A 17,537-nucleotide genomic window follows, 5' to 3' on the forward strand; every position below is an offset into this window, starting at 1 on the left:
AACAATAACAGTGCCCCAGTGGGGCTGTGCACAAGCACAGAAAAGCACAGAAAAGCTGCTCCTTAGGGGCAAAGGTGGAGAAACGGGGATCAGCTTTCACCTCTTGGCTGCAACAAAGCAGATAAACTGTATGAAGCAATGCTTTTTAAGGCACTTGGATATCAGGCAGTGAAGTACAGTAATCCCTAAGAGTTAGTGTGGGGTGTGAGCCCTACACTTGCCCCAGCTCAGTGCCTGGAGGGAATTTCTAAACCGTGGTGCAGGGAGGGAGGGGACCCAGGTGGTGCCTGGAGGACTTCCTCATTGGAGGTGATGGAGCGGATAGTCGGGGAGACCGAGGAGGCCAGAGTTCAGAGGAGAGAGGCTCACGGGAGAGAGTTATGGAGATCTGCAGAGGGGCTCTGGACTCAACACATCCCTGATCAGCCCAGGCCTCTGAAAACGCTACCTGAGGCTGAGGAAAATAAGGAGTCACCCAAAATGACTGGCGGCAGCAGTGCCTAGCCTAAAAACAAAATCATAAATATATCCCCCAAAGATCAAACTCTTTCCAAATAACTTAATGCATTCCAGAACAAAGCTTGAGGATACCAATGGAAATACAAAAATACCCAGCACTGAACAATGCGAAACCCAGTCACACGTTACTAGATGTCCGAAGGAGGGGACCTGACCCGTAATGCCAAGAATAGTCACACAAGCAAAACCATCGCAGAGTTGACACAACAGGTGTTATTATAACTGTATTTCCTGTGTGCATAAAGTTAAGTAGAGACATAGCGGATATAAAGAAGACCCAAATCGATTCTAGGAATGAACTGACAGTGTCTGACACGAGCAGTATGTTAGATGGGACGAAGGGTGGGTTAGATATTTCAGGAGAAGAAATACTAGTGAGCATGAAGGCTCAGGAAAGCAAACCAAAACAGAAACAAAAACATTTGGAAAATGAAAAGAATATCACTAAACTGTGGGTGTTCAAACAGTATAATATTCACGTAATTGGCGTCTGAAGAAGCACAGGCAATTATGGCCCGGACTTCTCCGGAACATACAACTATAAAAACACATCCGAGAAGCTCAGTGAAACTCAAACTTAAGAGAAGAAATAGGCAGAATGGCTCGTGTCTGCGATCCCAGCCACTCAGGAGGCTGAGGCGGGAGGATCACAAGTTCAAAGCCAGTCTGGACAATTAGATCCTGTCTCAAGATGAAATTTTAGAAAGGGCTTGGGGTTGTAGCTCAGAGATTGAACATTCCTGGTTTCAGTCTCAAACACAAAAAGAAAGGAAGGCAGACAGACAGGCAGGCAGGACGGACAGACGGAGGGACAGATGGACGGACAACAAAAAGGTATATATATCATAATCAAATTGCTGAAAACCAGTGAAAAGACTTCAAAGCAACCAGAGAGGCTGAGCATGTTATATACAGAGGAACAAAGCTGCTATGAGAAGGTGATTCTTATTGGAAACAATGCGAGCAAGAATGTGATACAGCAACATCTCTACAGTAGAGAAAGCAAAAAATTTTGTCAACCTAGAATTCTATACACAGTGAAAATATTGCCTAAAAAATGGAACTGGGGACCACTGGTTTTTCAGGAGACTTGAATTCACTCTCTTCCCTGGGCAATGAAACGGCCCTCTTCTGAGCAGTGATGTTGTCTGTCGAGGTAACAGGTATTGATCCATCAGACCAAATATTGGGATTGAAAGGTGTTTGTGTGCATAAAACAAAATTGCAGCTAGTAAAGTTTCTCCACCTGACTTCTCGTCTCTGTTTTTTTGTTTTGTTAAACAGATCTCAGTAAGTTCCGCCCTTGGTTTGAAATTGGGGAAATTAATAGCTTATAAGCAAAAAACTGGCTGGCTGCCTGTCAGCTAAAAATCAAATAGGCACATATTCCCTACCACTGTAATTTATGTTTGACAGCCCCGTGAGCTGATGTGTGGCTTGTGGTTTCTATTTTTTTTTTTTATCATTTTAGCAAACAGATGCCCTAAGTCTTCTAGAAATGGATATTGTGTTCTCTATTAATAATAACATTTTCCCATTCATCAGACACTTTTATTTATCAACGTGCTGAGAGCGTCATGCTGGGCACTCTATCAGCCTTGTATGTTGCTTCTCCCACTCTGTGCTTTTGTGTGATGATTTTATTTCCATTGTCCTTTGTCTTCTGGCATACAAAAACACACTCCCAGAACTATTTTGTGGTTCCGCCTCTTCCAAAATGGTTTGTATCCGGTGGGGACCACAGGCCCCATTGCACTGATGTGCAAACTGGTCCTTAGACACACTCAGCTCTTGACTCCAGTTTGCACAGCTGGCAAAAGACACAGACTCAAACCTGCATCTAGGCGTATAGTTCTTTCTTGTGCACTGTGGACCGGGACCCGTGTCTTACAGAGAAGGAGGGAGCCATGTTAAAATTCTCATCCTCTGTGCATGAAGGTTCTTGGACCCGCATCAGGAGCAGATTTGCTAGATAGACTCTTCCTGTTCTCATTTTGCTCACCAGGTCTCAGGGAGCCAACGGATAACTTTCGGTAAAACTGGTTACAGAGATGGGTTTGATTTTTAAGTGGTATTAGCCTTGAAAGGATTTAAGGGGAAAAAATAATGAACAGAAGATAAAAGCAATGATCCGTTCTCTCCCTTCTCTGAGATGGTCTAGGGGCAGCGTGGTGATGATTTAGGAGCTCTATAGCTGTAGAGTAGAACAGAGCACTCCTCGGACCCTAAGTCTCCTTCTGCCACCTTCCCTGGGGGAGACGTCCCTCCTCACTCCCCATACCCCCATCCTAAATCCCCCCAGGTAGTGAATGCTAACAACTTATAATTTCCCATAGTATGTTTTGTTAGGGTCCGAGAGTCGCCCCTTCCCCAAATAACGGAGAACTCACCAAAGGATGTAAATCACACGCAGAGTTTATTGCAACACAGTAGAAGCTGGCACGCCAGGGTCAAGACTCCTTCACAAGCCTGGCTGTCATTAGAGGAATTGCCCAGCAGCTACCAGAGGTTTCCCTCTGGCCGAGCTAGCGTTCTGCCTCATGGACAGCAAGCAAGTGGTCAGAGCAAGACCCCGAACACACTTCAGGCTCTATATTTATAGCCCCTGAAGGGGTGGTTACACACGTCACAGCCCACCAAAAATTAGGGTACAACCAATCAGATAAAAAGGTAAACAAGTACAACCAATGATTTCAAAGGAAGCACACACGCATTTGAATCACAGCAAATAGTTTTAAAGGTCAGCCTTTCTACGTCACCGCCCGCCAAGGAACGACTATCTCTCTTATGCAGGGTATGTGCTCGGTTACTCTGGTAACCTCTAGCCCGGGCTGTAAAAGCCAGATGTTTGCTTTTATCATGTGGGACAACAATGAGAAGAAATCTTTATTGCATTTTTTAAAAGTTGTGTCATTTTTATACCTGTCTTAAAACTGGACATAAAACCGGGCGTGGTGGCACACACTTGTAATCCCAGCATTGGGGAGGCTGAGACAGGAGCATCACTGTTCACAGCCTCAGCTACTTAGTGAGGCCCTTTGCAACTCAGTGAGACTCTGAAAATAAAGAATAAAAAATAGGGCTGGGGGTGTAGCTTGGAGGTACATCCCAAGTACCACCAAAAAAAAAAAAAATGGACATAATGTGAATACAGAGGTTTCTAGAAACTTACAAGGGTAAGAAAAGACAGCACAATCCAAGACCGTTTAAATACTGCTTATATCTGACTCCGGCGCAAGCCAGGGGGTGCAAAATCAGGTGATGACCTGATAGCGCTGAAGTTCAAGGTGAACTTAGTAAATAACATTTTTGTTTTTCTCTAGCTGGCCGTTGGCTCTCGGCACAGCTTCTCCCAAATGGAAAGGGACTTTCTCAGATGTCAAGATGTCGGTCTTGGCCCACGTGGTCACACTAACTTCCGGCTCCTCCGATTCCACAGAGGGACAGAGAAGGGCCGGGAAGCTGGGGAGCCGCCGAGGAAGGAGGCTGAGTGCTGTTGTGCCTCAGGCCAGGGCCTTAGATCTGCATCTGCAGGGCGGGCGGGGGCCAGGGACGCTTCGCGCTGTGCCCACTAAGACTCCTTCGTTGCAGAGCACGGAGCTGTTTGTAACTGCCCCTTGGGATCTCGGTGGCCCCGATGCCCATTGGGCAGAGTCTTTCGGAGAATATTGAATTATAAGAGGGTCTCCTTTATTGCAAAATAGAGAAGGGGGGATGTCAGAATTTTGAACTTAAACCATTGGCTGGAAAAATGACCTACGCTGTGGCGTCTGGGTAGTGGAAACAGATATTGCACACCAGATGCTATAGCGGATACACTCGCCTGTGATGCCCGTTTCGTTCCTTATGGCAACCTTGTAGGGAGGACTTACATCCTGCCTTACCCCAGCGAGACTCGCCTGCTGGCAGGCAGTGGGATTTGAACTGGACCTGATGGCCTCTTCAGCTCATGTCCAGCCCTTAACACGCCTGCAGTCGCATCCTTAGGAGATGCCCTTAGCCCTGGACCAGGGGCCACCATTTGAGAAGTGGGTGCTCTCTCTCTCTCTCACGGCCCTGGGAAGCTCCCTCCCCATCCTGTGCCTCAGTTTCCTCACCTGTTGGCCAAGGAACACAAACAAGACAGAGTCGGGCCCTTCCAGCTTTGCCGCTCAGTGGTCTCGCGGCTGCTCGGCTTGGGCTGTGCGTGCAGCCTGGAAGCCGTGGCTGGCCTTCTGCCTTGATCCTCGGCCCAAAGAGTTCTTGGCTGTTGTCACCCCCAGTACACACACCAGCTCCCAACAGGCCCCGTCTGGTCAGCGGAAAGTCCAAAACTGTCGTCTGCTGGCAAATGGAGCGGGTTGGATTTAGTTCCCATGAGAAGATGCTAAAATGATGTCCATGTCCAGAAGATTGTTTATCTAGGCATCCAAGCACTAGAAGCTTTCAAACAACAGCCTCTCCCTAACACTTTGCAAAACCACCACCTTTTATAATCACTGAGCAATGAGGGTTTGCAACAGCGGGCAGAGGTGGCGAAGTGCTGCGTCTTGCAGGCAGTTGTGCACAGCCTCATAGGAGCCCCGTTGGCAAAGCAGAACAGCGGTGTGTCCGGTGCCCTCAGGCTCTATGGCCCGGACTCCAGGTTTCCATGTTAGTGCTATTTCTTTGCTTTTGTGTGTGTGTATGATACGGGGGTAGAACCCAGGGCATTCTATCTCCAAGCTAAACCCCAGCCCTATTTTTTATTCTTTATTTTGAAACAGAATCTCATTGAGTTGCAGAGAGCCTCACTAAGTAACTGAGGCTGTCTGTGAACTGCGATCCTCCTGTCTCAGCCTCCCTAATGCTGAGATTACAAGTGTGTGCCATTATACCTGGCTAAGTGATATTCTTAAAGTTTAGAGATCTTAACCTATTTTGTGTGTGTATGTATTTATTCATTCATTTATTTATTGATACTACCAGGGGCATGTCCAGAACCCAGGGGCATTCCACCTCTGAGCTAAATCCCAGCCCTATTTTATTTTTATTTTTTGTTTTGAAAGAAGGTCTCGCTAAGTTGCCAAGGCCGGCCTCAAACCTGCCATCCTCCTGTCTCAGCCTCCCAAGTACTGGGATTATAGTGCAATTCTAATTTTTTTTGTGTCTTTCTTTTTTTCCTTCTTTCTTATCTTATTCTCTTTTTTTCTTTTTTCTTTTTCTTTCTTTTTTTTTTTTTTTTTTTTTTTTTTTTTAGGTAGAACCCAGGGGTGTTCTACCTCGGAGCCATACCCCCAGCCCTATTTTACTCATTTTTAAACAGTGTCTCGGTAAGGTGCAAAGGGCCTCACTAAGTAGCTGAGGCTGGCTGCGAACCTGTGATCCTCCTGTCTTGGCCTCCCAAGTACTGGGACTACGAGCGTGCACCACCACACTCAGCCTAATTTCCTCATTCTAAATGAGATCTTACTTCTAAAGGAGCATGAGCACTGAATGGACAGAGGAGAGAGGCCATGGGAAGGGTATCAGGAAGCGTATTGACATCACCCACATTTCTCCTAGAAGGCATTTTCTGTTGCTGGAGTTCACCGAAGCCCCTGTAGAGCCCACTGGGATCCCGCTGTGGCCCGGCCCTCCTAGACTAGACCCAGGGGACAGGCTCAGCGGAACGCGGGCTTTGTATCTGTGTGACAGGACAACTTGTTCTTCACCGCTGTAATCCCAGGATTCAAAATGGCGCCTGCCATGCCGTGGGTCCTCAGGAGAAATCGCTAGAACACATGACTGGCGAGGGAGGGAATGAGAAGGCTTGGGATCAGGGGCTGCTTGAGGTGCAAGGTGCCCGGAGCGTGATTCGTGTCTACAAGAGCAGATCTCTCGCTGAACTGAACCCTTCCTGAAGCCCAGGGCCCAAGACGGCCAGCTCCGATTCAAAAGGAATGAATCACGAGCTTTCTCTGTTGTGACTTCCCGCGCTTACCCTCTCCAAGGGCCTGGCGAGCTGCCTCTCTGAGGGTTCTGTCTTGCCCGGCTCTCGTGGCATTTCCGTGGCACCGCCATCCCCAGATCTCGCTCCTCAGGTGCATGCATACAGGGTCAGGTTAGTTCAGGTGACTTGCGTTGCTGTTGGGTGTGGACGGTGCTGGGTGCTGGGATCTGGGTGTGTTACGGCACCCTTTGAAATAGATCGTCCTGTCTCAAAGTTGCCTCAGGGAGGATGTTTTTGAGGTCCTTCCTTTAAACTTCTTTCACAGCCATAAGACCACATGGGATTTATCTCTGAGTCCTGGGACCTCAGAATCCTTTAGGGAATATGAAGTTTGGGGGTGCTGGGTCACAATGAACTCAGTTATCTCCCCGCCCTACCTGCTGCCTCCCACACCCCGCTGTGACCCTCTGTCTAGCTCACTTTCTCAACAGCAAACAAAAAAGGTCTCCTGCAGAGAGAAGGGAGGAGGAAAGGCTGCCCCTTTGAATCTGATTGTCTCCTGGAGAACCATTTCTGTGTCCTTGTCTTTCAGAAGCCATTATCAGGTCCAAAGCAAATTGATTCAACTCACAGGCCTGAGGGATTAGCTAGTTCTATCAGCAAGGATTCTTTTAGCTGTGACAGAAACCTAACTCCAACTGATGTAAGGAAAGAAAGTGTACTGGTTCATGTAACCAAAGGCCGGGAGCAGAGCTTGGCTTCAGGCATAGCTGGATCCAGGTCCTCAAAGATGCCAGAAAGAACCTCACCAACCCTCAGCTCTGTTTTATATTCTGTTAACTTCACTCTGAGGCAGGGGGGGCATTCCACCTGAGAGCTGCAGGTAGAACAGATTTCTGTCTTACTGTGTTCAGTTTCATCATAAAAGAACTTACCTCTCTCCCAGAGTACAAGGCTGTACTCTGATTGACAGGTGCCCCTCCCTGAACCAGTCTTTGTAGCTAGAGAGGCGTGATGCTGTGCTTGGCTGAGCCAGGCTCCCTGGACCACCCTCACCCAAGGGAGGAGTGAGCCCTACTCAAGAGTCACACAGGAGAGGGGTGGAGCCTCCCCAGGGGAAGTTCCCCCAAAGGAGGGAGCTGCACAGAGCAGGTACCTCAACCTCCCGCGTCCGTCCAGGGGAGGCAGGGCCGGGGGGGAGGAGGCCTGGGCAGAGCAGAAGCCAGAAAGAAGGATTTCAGACTCCTGCATAGTATCCTCGATTGGGGACTTTATCCAGCCACTCCTCTTCCTTGGCGCTGACTGATTATTCGTATGAAAACATTCATATGTATAAAGGGCCAAGGGGCTTAAATAGACTCCATCCCTGCCTATCGATGGCTGTGGGCAGGTTCCTGCGCTGCTCCGCGTCTTCTCTCTCCCTCATTATAATGGGAATAATAATGGTCTATGCCTTGTAAGATTAGTGTCACAGTTAAACTGCTCAATGGATAAGAAGGGCCTTCAGCGCTGCCTGGCATGTTAGAAAGCCTCCCCAGGCTGTGTGACTGCACGTCACTTCCACTGGAAGCGACACTGGGATGTGGACTACAGTGTACCAGTTAAAGAGTATTAAAAATCCTCAGCAGATGGTTTCTACCGACTTAATAGTCACCTGCTACTGTGTGTGTGGGGGGGTGTTACTGAGGATAGAACCCAGGGGCCTTCTGTCTCTGGGCTATAGATACCACCTGTTTTATTTTTTATTTGGAACAACAATCTCACTGAGTTGCTGGGAACCTCACTAAATAGGTGAGGCTGGCTTCGGACCCGCCATCCTCCTGTCTCCGCCCCCCAAGTACTGGGATTACAAGTGTGCGCCACCACGCCTGGCCACTACCTTATTTTTTAACTGCTTATTAGTATTCAGTGGTTTGATATTTTCATCCTTTCCACTATTTCAAATAGTATATTAACAAACATCTCCAATGGGACCTTTTTATCCTCATGCTGTGTACTTTTTTTTTTTTTTTTTTGGTGGTGGTGGTACTGGTGATGGAACCCTTCCACCTCCAGGCTATACTCCCAGACACCTATTTTTTATATTTTTATTTGGGAACAGGGTTTCTTAAGCCAGCGTGGCTGGCTTTGAACCTGCGCGAGCCTCCTGTCTCCGGCTCCCAAGCGCGGGGATTACAAGTGTGCGCCACCACGCCCGGCCCTGCTGTGTACTTCTAACTAAACCGCCAGGCAGGCCTGAGACCTGGTCAGACTGAACCGAGGGGCAGTGCACGTGCTTGTGCAGGGGGTGAAATGTTTCTCACTTAAGTCTTAGTTGCAAGATTCTAAACTCGCCAGGCATAGTGGGGCACACCTGGAATCCCAGTACTTGGGAGGCTGAGACAGGAGGATCTCAAGTTCAAGACCAGCCTCAGCAACTTAATGAGACTCTCAGAAACCTAGGGAGACCCTGAGGATACAGCTCAAAGGTAGAATGCTTTCTGGGTTCAATTCCCAGTACCAAAACTTTTTTTTAAATAAAAAGTTCTTGAGCTCCATAAGTCAGAAGTCTCTTCTGAGGAGACTTGGGGTCAGAAACACTGCCCCCAAGAGGGCCTCCAGATGGAGGTCAGGCATGTGCTGGAGGCTGCACCGTGCCCCGCTTCACTGGACATCACTGTGCCTAAGCCTGGCCCCGAGGGCTGGCTGCTCTTCCGGGCATCTCAGGAGGCCATGCTGTAGCCATCCGCGATCCCACAGGAGTTCCGGCTGGGAGAGCAGGGGGGAATCTGTGTGCTACGTGGCATGTTACAGAAATGAATACATGTGTGGGAGGAGAAGGAGGAGGGAGATGTGTCCCCTGGTCCTTTGGCAGAGACCAGCCCCCAGAGGCAGAGCGCAGGTGTTCCTCTGCCGACGGTGGGCTCACGGCCAATAAATCCATTGTCCACGGCAAATATCAGAAGTTGGAAATGGATTTAGAACACCTAACCTGCTGGAATGGTAGCTTAGCAACAGACTCTGCCTTAGAGCATCCATGGCTTACCCTGGGACTCACCGCCAACACCCGGCCGCACGGAAGAGCATGGAACCATGTTGTCACTAGCCCAGGCAAAGGTCACAATTCAAAATGGGGAGAAAAGCCGGGCGTGGTGGCGCACGCTTGTAATCCCCGCGCTTGGGAGGCTGAGACAGGAGGATCGCACAGGTTCGAAGCCAGCCTCTGCTACTTGGTGAGGCTCTCAGCAACTTAGTGAGCCCCTGCTTCCAAGTAAAATAGAAAATAGGTCTGGGAGTATAGCCCGGAGGTAGAAAGCCTCTGGGTTCTACCCCCAGTACCACCAAAAAAAAAAAAAAAAAAAATGGGGAGAAACGTTTCAACGGAACGCGGGTCCCTTCTGAAGGATCACCAAGTGCAGGCTGCGCTGAGCAGAACCGTCCTAAGTGGGAAACCGTCGGTATTTGTTTTTTTATGATCAGTTTTCCTTTGAGCCTTTCTGTGTCCTCCAGATGCATGTGCTGAGCAGTTATCACCTTGAAATCAAGAAAAACACACACATTATTTTAAATCAACGCCGTGAGGTTTGAGGTTGCCCCTATGGGCTCCAGTCTCCTCATTCGATCCATGGGGTTTGTATTTCCCGGTCTGTCTCTAAGGGTGTGAGGTAGAGGAGAGGACCACCGGGCCGGGGAAGGAGCTCTGGCTCACATGGCAGCCACCCCCTCCCTCTTGCAATGGGAGCCGCACCTTAGCCCCCTCCTGGAGCTCAGATCCACTGAGGTTGCTTTCCAGAGACATCTGAGCAGAAGGGATTCTTGTTTATCATGCACAAAAGCCCTCGGTACAGTCTACTATCCAGCATGAAGCCCTCCTTTCGCAACCTGCAGGCAAGCCTCACACAGGGCTGGCAAGATGGGGTGTCTCCGGGGCAGGTGATGGGGACCTCTCCCTCCATGCGATCCCCTGGCCCCGTTGGTCTGAGACCTGAGAGGAGGAGAAATTGGGCTCGGCCTGGGCTCTCACCAGGAAGGTGGCCTGCGGGCTTGTGTGTGGAGCCCAGCTCTCTGCTGGATCCTGGAGAGGAGAATTTAAGCGTGTGCCGCATTTTTGTTTTAAATTTAAACAAAGGGCCTCTGCTAAATTGGGACCAAACTAATGAGAGGTGCTGGTGGCAAAAGTCAAGTTGCAATTTTGTGTTTATTTAGTAAATGGATGGATGGATGGATGGATGGATGGCTAGAAAGGAGGGGAGAAACAGTAGGTTAAAGAGAGAGGGGGGCACACATTCAGAGCTATGATCCAAGCTGAGCCTTTTATTGGAGCTCTGAGCAATCTTTAATTCCATGATTGAATTAAATTAGAAGTGAATTTAGTCTATTGTGGCTTTGTCTACCTCCCTTAATGTGTGATGGTGTTTGTGCATCTCCTGGAAGTCTGCGAGGCTCAGCGCTGGGGCTGGGGAGAGCCAAGGCTTTCTGCTGGGTAATAAATAGTTCTACTATTGTGCCGCACCCGTGGACGCCAGGCCATTTATTACCGCCGCCGCCACCCCCTCCACCCTGCTTCAATAGAGCAAACCCCCTGTGAAATTGGAAGGAAGGCAGGAACTTTTGTAGAGAACTAGATAGCGCCTGTCTTTCTTGGCCGCAGAGGACTCAGAGGAGTTAAGGGAAAGGAATTTTTAAGAAGAGGTGCTTTCATTTACTTGTGAAAGCCGACGTAATGAAGTAGAAGGTTCCCAGAGAAGACCAGCTGAGATGATCAAAGGGACAGGGAGGGCTCCATGGGCCAGGATGAAAACCGTCCAGCAAGACAGGAAAATAAGAGGGGACATAAAACAGGTCTAGAAGGCCCCGAAAGGAGAGAGGGAGAGAGACAGACAGATGCTAACTGCCTGCCCATCAGTGCTGGGCCACTAGCTTTCAGGAAGTCCAATCCACACAGTTGGAAACGAGCCCAGTGCTGGAACGCCAACATTCCTGCAGAGGGCCTGTGAGGGTGTGGGCGGCACATTTGTCCCGTACAGCTCCCCTCCAGCACAGGTAGAATTTGAAGCCATGAAAACCATTGTCCCTGACCGGCTTTTTTTCCTTTAACATTTCTTGCTGAAAATGATCAGATAGGTGGGGGGGAAATGAAAGAATCAGACAGTGAACACCATGTTCCCACCGTTTACAACTCTACACCGAGCACTCTCTAGTTACTGGGCCATGTGTCTGTTCAGCCTTCTCTCTGTTGTAAGTTGCAGAGTGGCCCATGTGGACAGCTGACCAGTGAGCTATGGCCATATGCAAAAGAGAGATTTTATTTTTATATGCATTGCCCCACGATGTCACTAATTTCCCCCAAAAGCTTCTTACTGGTGTCACTGGTTTATTTTCAGCTCTTAGATTCCGGCCCTTCCGGCATCCAGGGAAGTAATGTCTGGGGATAAAGCAAGGGGGCTTGAGGCTGGGTGGAGGGGTGACAGCCCAGGGGCACCAGAGAGCACCAGAGCCACTGAGAGGCCATCCGCGGTTACCTCCAGCAATTCCCTGCCACCGGGAGGTCTGGGATCCATGCTGTTCACGTTTTAGGAAAAGCCAGACATGAGGGGGATTTGTGTTCCACTTTTTAATATTCCATAACTAGTATTTACATGCTGAGAAAAAGAGGATAAGGGATGACTCTGCATGTGTTATTTTTCTGTAGCTTCTGTGTGAGTTAGCTTTTTTGTTGTCGTGACCAGGAACAACTTAGAGGATGAAAGGTTTACTTGGTTCATGGTTTCAGAGGGTCCATCCACATTGGGCCAGCTCCAAGGCAGAAGTATTATGGCGGCAGGGGACGGCTGAGGAGAGCTACTAAACTCATGGCAGCCAGGAAGCCAAGCAAGAGAAAGACGGGAGGGAACCAGGGGCAGATACAGTTTCCAAGGTCGCATCACCCCCCCGTGACCCAAGCCCTCCACCCAGGCCCCACCTCTGAACCTTGCTCTACGGGGGACATGCTTCTAACACATGAGCTTTGGGGGTACCTACCCAACCCAAACCTTAGCAGCTGCCATAACAAATCAACACACATCCAGAAGCTTACCATAGCATGCCCTTTATTTTCACCACTCTTAAACAGCACAAATTTAATCTTACAGTTCTGGAGGTCAGAAGTCTAACACGGGTCTCACTGGGCTAAAATTGAAATGTCAGCAGCAAGGCCACGCTCCTTTCTGGGGACTTCAAGGGAATCTCACTTCTCTAGGTTGGTGGAGGCTGCATGCCCTCTCTGGCTATCAGCTGAGGACAGGTTCCAGCTTCTAAATACCACCCTCCCTCCATGGTCCAAGACATTCTTTTTCCGTTTTCAGAGCCAGCAGCAGTGGGCTGACCCCCTCTCACACTTCAAATCTTCTCTCCTTTTATTTAAAAACCAAAAAACTTGGCCTCTTTTGGCAGGATTACCAGGATAACACTAAACATTCTATTGGGTATTAAAAAAAAAAACTTCAAGGAGATAACAATTTCTATAATATAGCTGCTTATACTAAAAAAATAAAGAAAATGCAAGGATTAACCACAAAAAAAAAAATGGGAACCTAAAAGAAGGAGGAAAACTAAATGAGGAAATAGGGGTAAAAGCCAGAAATCTTTTAAGTCTTTTTTTTTTATATATGACATTGGAACCATGTAAAAATCTTTATATAATTTTAAAAGCAAGAGTAAGTCAAAATTAAAAAGTAAAGAGCAATCACTAAAAATAAAAAGCTAAATGAAATAGACCCAACTGTGTATTCATAAAAACCGGAGAGGAATTATTCAAGTAGCTTCTTCAAAACACAAAATTTGACTGTACCTCCCTAAAGAAATATACCTTTCAGACCAAACAAAAAAAATCTGTACTAATATAGTTACCTATAATGTTGGCGTATTTTCCTTAAACTCGTCTGTATTATAAGAAAGCAAATAAATAACTATGTTAATATTAATAACCTAGATTTTTAGCAAATGGAATAAACATATAAAACTAGACAAAGATGTCGCAAGAAAACTATAGACCAATTTTTCTAATGATATAAATGTACAAATCCTTCCCAAAATACTATCAAACCAAATTCAGCAATATCTAAGAAGGATTATGTGCCACAGTCAAGTAGGATATCCCAGGAATGCAAGGTTGGTTCAATAAATGAAAATCAACCAATGCACTGTTTCATATTAATAGAATAAAAGACAAAATTCATATAATCATCTCAGTAGGTAACAAAAATATTTTAACAAAATTTAATACATTTTAGGATAAAAATGTAAATAGGAGTATAAGAGAACTTCCACAACCTGATAAAAGGCCTCTGTGAAAGGGCCCACGTTAACATTGTACTTCATTGTGAAAGACTGAAAGATTTTACCCGTAAGATCAGAACAGGACAAAGATGTCTGCTCTTGTCCCTTGGGGTCACTAACCAAAACAATTAGACAAGAAAAATAAATAAAAGGCATATAAATTAGAAAGGAAGAATTAAAGCCATCCCTATTTGTAGATGGCATTCCATGCTTAGCATGTATGTATGTGTGTGTGTGTGTGTGTCTATAAAAGTACACCTGTGATGAAGAAGTTGCCAGAATATCTTGTCAAATCAGATCAAGCCTTGTGTTACTCAGCTTTGTGTCACTGGGACAAAATACCTGACAAAATCAACTTAGAGGGAGAAAAGGTTTTTTTCTGGCTCTTGGTTTCAACGGCCTGAGCCCATGGTCAGCTGACTCTGTTTCACTGGGCCTGAGGTGCGGAATAACAGCATGGCTGAAGGGCATGGCACAGCAGAGATGCCCAGCTCCTGGCTACTGGAAAGCAGAGAGAGACACACACACCCACACACACAAAGGGCCTGGGACAGATATAATCCCAAGGCCACGCCCCAGGGATTTACTTCCTCCAGCCGTGTCCCATCGGCCTGCCATTTCACCACCTCCCAGCAGGTCCATTCAAATGGATTAATCCCCCAATGAGGCCAGCACCTCCATGTGTTCAGCCATCCAGGAGCTCTCCAGACCCTCTTGGTTCAGGGAGGTTTTGCGGAGACTTCATCTCGAAAGGCTGAGAGAAGATTAGCTCAATCTCTCACTCCTCTGGCCTTCTTGGAGGTGGGCGGTGGGGCTCAAATGTCCACACTTCAGATCGTGGTGTGGCCCTTCTGATCACCAGCCCTAATTCTGGAGCCCACGAAGAGCTGCCTCATTAGAACAAAAGGTGTTCCTGTTGTTACTGGGCAGAGGCTCCTCAGCTCTTGTCTGCCTGATAGAAAGACTTTAGCTAAGAGACAGAGCTAGAATAAGTAAGCACAGAGAGTTTATTTTTAATTAATTTATTTATTTATGTATTTATTTTGTGGTGCTGGGGCTGGAACCCAGGGGCATTCTGCCTCTGAGCTATACCCCCACCCGGCTTTTTTATTCTTTATTTTGAAACAGGGTCTCACTAAGTAGCTGAGGCTGGCTGTGAACCCAGACCCTCCTGTGTCAGCCTCCCAACTGCTGGGATGACAAGCCACCAAGCCCAAACTAGTCACCACACCCAGCTAGCACAGAAAGTTTATTTAGCAAAGCAAAAGTGCACTCCAGAGACTGTGGAGTGGCCATCCCAAGAGGCAGGACAGCCTGGAGTCTTCTGCGTTGCAGGTTTTTACGGCCCGCTTGGGGCCCTCCCTCCCCTGAATCATTCATGTGGGGTGGTCCTGTTTGTTTGCCATGCCTGCACCAATTCTGCCATGTTGGAACTTTTCCCGTCACCCCCTAAACAGAATCCACGGGTGGGGGCTGAAGCCTAAGGCACCATGCAAATGATGTCGGAGCATTCTGAGGTGACAGGGAGCATTCTGAGGTGACAGGGAGTGAAAGGCTACTTACTGCTGCACTCTGTCTAAAGCTGGGAGACGCCCTCCCTCTGGCTGTATCCAGTTTTCTCCGGATTCAAAGGGAATTGCCTGACTGCCAGAAGCTGGTCCCGGGCTGGCGTAATGGCCAGGTGGGTGTCACCGCGGGTGGAGCCTGGTACCCTTCCCCACGCTCCCTCAGTGCTGACTGCCTTGCTACCTACTCCAACACTGTCTATCCCAAGGGAATGAGGAGTTCCGTGTCAAAAACCAGATGTTACAACAAAAGACTCTCCCATACTTCTACTGTTCAGGAAATTGCAAGGGGGTTGGAAGCTCTGCACAGGGACCAGGAACAGAGACCAAAACATAAACATTTGTCCCTGTAAATCACAGCACCACAGGTGGGAGAGAGGCCGGAGCGTTGCTGAGGGCCCCCTTGCTTCTCCTGGAATTGGGACTCAGGCCAAGCCAGGGGTCTTTCTCACCCAGCCATCTGTGCCTCGCGTGCAGGGATTGGAAGCAGGACTCTGGGGTGCCGAGGAGAAGAAAGTTCTGCAGGGACTGAGGTCTCCCCAGCTCCCGCTTGTTCCCTAACGAGAGAGACGGGGGGATTCGCAGTTAGCCGAACCCTGTGGCTGAGTTCTCAGCAAAACGCACCCTGAACGCGTCCCCTCCCTCTCGTGTGTCCCCCTCCAGCTGCAACGGCAAGCGCTACCTGGAGACGCTGCCCAACACCAGCATCATCATCCCCTTCCACAACGAGGGCTGGTCCTCCCTCCTCCGCACCGTCCACAGCGTGCTGAACCGCTCGCCCCCGGAGCTGGTCGCCGAGATTGTGCTGGTCGACGACTTCAGTGACCGAGGTAGGACGCTCCCCTGGCCCAGCCTCCTGCGCCCCACTCTCCATCCTGTGGCTCACCAAGGGGTGGCGCCTTCTCCCGTCTCAGCGGCATCGGCCGCTACATGCCAGGCTGGGGGTACACATTATCTCAGTCCCCACAGCAGCCCATCTTTTTCCTCTTTGTATCGGTGTAGAAATGCATTACACTAAACAGAACAGAAAATTTAAACAGTAGCTTTAACAAGTGAAGGATTGCACTTTCCTATCTACCTGTGTATGGATGGTAGGTAGGTAGGTAGGTAGGTAGATAGAGAGATAGATAGATAGACAGGCAGACAGACAGACAGACAGACAGATATCCCCCACTGCCTTTGTTCTCTATATCTATTATGTCACAAGGGATCCAGGACTAGGGTCCTCATCCTCATCATCACAAAATGGCTGCTGAACTTCTGGACAATCTGTCTTTCAGGCAAGGAAAGGGGTGTCAGTGTCTAGTGCACTGAGACCTAAGGGTAAAGCCATGCTGGGAAGGACATGCAAAGAGGCCCGGAGCTGCTTCCCGACCTTCACAGGAACTTGGCAAAACTCACTGGTTAGAGGAAGTCTGCCTGCCCCCCAGCCTGGCCTTCCAAGCTGCTTCTCAAGAGCCAGAGTTGCTTCGTTAACCCTTTAGGCAGGAGCCTGCATCTCAGTACTCTCACAAAGGGGGAAGGGCAAAGGATACAAAATCCCTTCCTGTCAACCTCTGTGTTCTTATTCAAGAAAATCCCCCCAGAGATTTTTGGCCAGAACTCTGACAGCTGCCTCCCCATCTGCATGGTTGGCTGAGAAATGTGTGTTTGGGTTTGGGGGTTTCTGTAGTAGAGGCAGAGAAGGGAGGGACGGGATAAAGATAAGCTCACCTCCAGTACTTGCCGAACCATTTTACAGATGAGAATACTGAGACCCAGAGAGGTTGAGTGACTCACCCTCGGTCACACAGCTCTTCGAAGGGAATGTGGTGACCAAGCCCCGTCTGTCAGCCCCAATCCGGTGGCCTAACCACATGAGGAACCTCTTCTCTAAGAATCTTGCCCCAGGAAATGTCTCTCCATCTTGGGTTTAAGGGACACAGAGGTAAATCGCCCTCCAGCCAGTCGGCTCCAACCTCCCTTTGCACCAGAGTTTTAGCCGGTGCAGCAAATTGAAGAGCCACCCTTTGCTCTGCTCCCAGCTCACAACGGCGCAGATCCAGCAAGAGAGACAGAGTAAGAACCCTTCCCCGTGATTACAGCCGACAGTTCAGGAGCAGCTCATCTGCCCCCGCTCCAGGTCAATACAACACTCTTAACTGCATGCATTAGCACAGAGCCAGTGCACAGGGACATAATACACACATGAATTTAATTCAGTCCTCCCCGGGTCGATAAAGTCTGCCCTGAGCCCTGACCTACCCCCATCTCAGGGTCCCCCTCAC

The 17,537-nt window shown here is 48.6% G+C and overlaps 1 protein-coding gene across 1 annotated transcript in view; it reads left to right on the forward strand.

The window, feature by feature from the left end:
* Positions 1–17,537, forward strand: part of GALNT10 (polypeptide N-acetylgalactosaminyltransferase 10) — a gene marked incomplete at both ends in the record, with an annotated part of 230,129 nt that overhangs the window by 117,955 nt on the left and 94,637 nt on the right. The window contains one exon of the mRNA XM_080698619.1: positions 15,934–16,100. Within this exon, the coding sequence (XP_080554745.1) occupies positions 15,934–16,100 (167 nt within the window). The remainder of the gene's footprint in view (positions 1–15,933; positions 16,101–17,537) is intronic.

The sequence above is a fragment of the Muscardinus avellanarius genome (assembly GCF_963383645.1).
Source record: "Muscardinus avellanarius genome assembly, chromosome: 7".
NCBI lineage: Eukaryota > Metazoa > Chordata > Mammalia > Rodentia > Gliridae > Muscardinus > Muscardinus avellanarius.